This window comes from Tarenaya hassleriana, unplaced genomic scaffold (assembly GCF_000463585.1).
Source record: "Tarenaya hassleriana unplaced genomic scaffold, ASM46358v1 Cleome8, whole genome shotgun sequence".
NCBI classification, from domain to species: Eukaryota; Viridiplantae; Streptophyta; class Magnoliopsida; order Brassicales; family Cleomaceae; genus Tarenaya; species Tarenaya hassleriana.
The window spans coordinates 554,359-557,265 of record NW_010970490.1 but is presented as its reverse complement, the minus strand read 5'-3'; the positions used below and the strand labels follow the sequence as shown (position 1 = coordinate 557,265).

The 2,907-nt window shown below is 39.4% G+C and overlaps 1 protein-coding gene across 1 annotated transcript; it reads left to right on the top strand.

Moving 5' to 3' along the window:
- The first annotated feature begins 1,835 nt into the window (after positions 1–1,835).
- On the top strand, positions 1,836–2,907 carry LOC104802095. The gene has a single exon (XM_010525534.2). It carries the CDS (start codon positions 1,969–1,971, stop codon positions 2,476–2,478), a length of 510 nt encoding a protein of 169 aa, XP_010523836.1. The 5' UTR covers positions 1,836–1,968; the 3' UTR covers positions 2,479–2,907.

Genomic DNA, 2,907 nt, shown 5'->3' with positions numbered 1-2,907 from the left:
ATCTGAACCTGAATCATGGCTGTCGACTACAGCACAACCCAACGGCTTTTGGACAGTCGCGGAGTTTGGTCAAACCTAGATCTACTTTTTATCTTTAAAAATATAATTAGTTACTGTAGCCTCTTATCGCAAAGTTTTTCGAATATCAAAATAACGGTAAGTCCCATATAATTCATTATTCATATGGTTTTTTAAAAAACGGGGTAATTTTTCTAATGAATCCGATATATGCACACGTCTATATATAAATATATTAGGGATGTGTCTCTTAATTTAGTTTCTTTTTTAAAAATGTCTCTTTAATTCATGAATATACAATTTTAATTTTATTTGATTATACGATCGATGAAATAATTAAAGACTATAAGGAGCATACGACCTTTTCATGCATATATAGGCTAACCAACCTCAATGCATAGAAGAATTTCGAGTATTATAGCCACATGAAGGCTGCCAATGTACAGGCAGGCATGCACATGCTCGTGCCCGGCGACTCCCCATTATTGTTTCCACCACCCAATAGAAATTAGAGTAATAATATTTCCCGCTTGCTACATATCCGCCGTTGGATGACATTCGGCCTTCTCATCCAACGGTAGATATTACGTGCTTTCCTCGGCTGACATGGCATGGATCTTTATTGTTTGAACAGTTGACACGTGGCGTGTCCAGCGATTGTTTCCTTAAAGGCTGAATCCGTTATGACGCTGTTCCCAATAATTATCTTTATCATGGTGAACGTGACTCGTATCCTACGGATTCCGTTTCTTTGACCGTCAACGCCTCCGCCACGTGGCGGAATATTCGCACTCTATGCGCCGCAGTGCCCAGTTTATATAAATATAATAATGTCCTCTCGACACAAAAAAAAAAATATATATTGTGGGCCTCAATCTAATAAAAGCCCAATTCACAGCTAATAATGGGTCACAAATGTATAAATATTTTGAACCATCAATAATCCACATGTCACATGAGCCCATTGAGCCCAAAATCTGTATAACGGACCTCGTGGACCCGGTCCGCCCCGGCCCATATAGCGTAAGGTGTTGTAACGTGTAACCTACGGTTTTAACTTTTAATTAACCATATGGGGTTTGGTTGCTGCCCGTTAGGAATTAGGACCGTCAAAATTAATAATGAACGCCAAGAAATTTTTGGTACGTAATGAGTGCACCGAAAGGTGTCCCACTCCAACTTTATCTTTAATTCTATCATTAATCTATTTCATTTTATAATCTCTTTCTAAGTATCTCTCTCTCTTTTTCCCCCTTTCTCCTATGATTATAAAACCCGTGATTTGTTTTGGTCCAGAATTTTAACACGTGAACATGTCTATTTTCAATGTTCGAGAATTTGTAGATAATTTTCTGGCAATCTATTAAGAGATTTCACTTCTGGCTAATAATGATTCATGCTGGGATATCATATATATATATACATATATATAATATTTGGTTTCTTTTTGCATTTTTGTCTTTTGACCTCTCGTGAGCATCATTACCTTTATCCCTACCTTTCTTTATAACGATTTCATATACAGTAAAAATCAAATAAAACCACACCACTGGTAATGATTAAGTCTAAAGAAAAGGTTATCAATTATTTATTCCTAAACAGGTCTCTATATCAATGTGGTCCATTAATAATATAAATTTTTTTTTATCGAAATATTAAGGGAAACGAATCGAAGGGATGGCATCTCCATTTCCTTTTTCACCAGGACAAGTGGGCCCATTCCATCCTGTATATTGTAAAGTTTCGTCTATTTAAAGAAAACTCTCCCTAATACCAAAACCTTCCCCTTCATCGCTTAATTAACCTTCCCTTTTAGGGTTTTCAAGATTCCATGCACATATATTCACTCTATAAATCATATCTCCACATAAATTCCTCATTATATATATTTAAAAAAGTTAACTATATATATATATATATATATCTGTCATCTGGTTAGGTGGGTCGAATATGGGGAATTGCGTAGGAGGGTCGAGAATATTATACACCGACAAAGAAGATGAAGTTTTGATAAGAGTGGTAACGCCCGACGGCGGAGTCATGGAGCTTCATCCTCCGATCACGGCGGAGTCCATAACCAACGAATTTTCCGGCCATGCCGTCTACCTCCGCCGGTCCTCTCCGCCGCTCCACCACCACGAGGAACTCCTCCCCGGCAACAACTACTCTCTCCTCCCTCTCTCCTCCGCCGATAGACCTCCGGCTATCCAAACGACGCCGTACAGGATGTCCAACGCCGGCAAAACTCCGGCGGCGACTGCGTGGAAGGTGAGGCTGGTCATATCTCCGGAGCAGTTGGCGGAGATTCTTGAGCACGACGCCAAGACGGAGGCGCTCATCGAGAGTGTACGGACGGTGGCGAAGTGCGCCGGCGGTTACGGCGGAGCTTACTCCGCGTCGGTGGCGGATTCCGACCAGTGGAGTGTTACGAGCAATAACAGGAAACGGCCTTCCAGGTAGATCTTTTCATACGGCAATTTCGTTTTCTCTCTCATTATCAGTAATTACCTGCCGGGTTTAGTCAGCGTCGTTACAATTTTAATCGCTTGGATTTATTTCACATCTGGTGCGGTACGTTATTATATATCCTTGGCGCTATGTGTACGTATAATTAGTAAAAATGATGCATAGCAGTGCATACGATGAATAATCCTACTTAGTTTCTTTATATTTCTTATACAGTTTTATAATGATGGAATTTAAATTTCGTATGTTACGTTGTATCTACCATCTATGGTTAGTTTCATCAAAGAATATTGGGCTTCGTGATTTTCAAAAAGGCCTTTGTGATTGGGCTTGTTAAGGCCCAAATATGTTACCTTCTTCTCCCTAGGCCTAATAATGCTATGTTATTCGAATGATTTATTAAATGGTAAATAAATATTTGTG

Coding starts and splice junctions, on each gene's coding strand:
- LOC104802095 (XM_010525534.2), top strand. CDS start 1,969: ATGGGGAATTGCGTAGGAGGGTCGAGAATATTATACACCGACAAAGAA.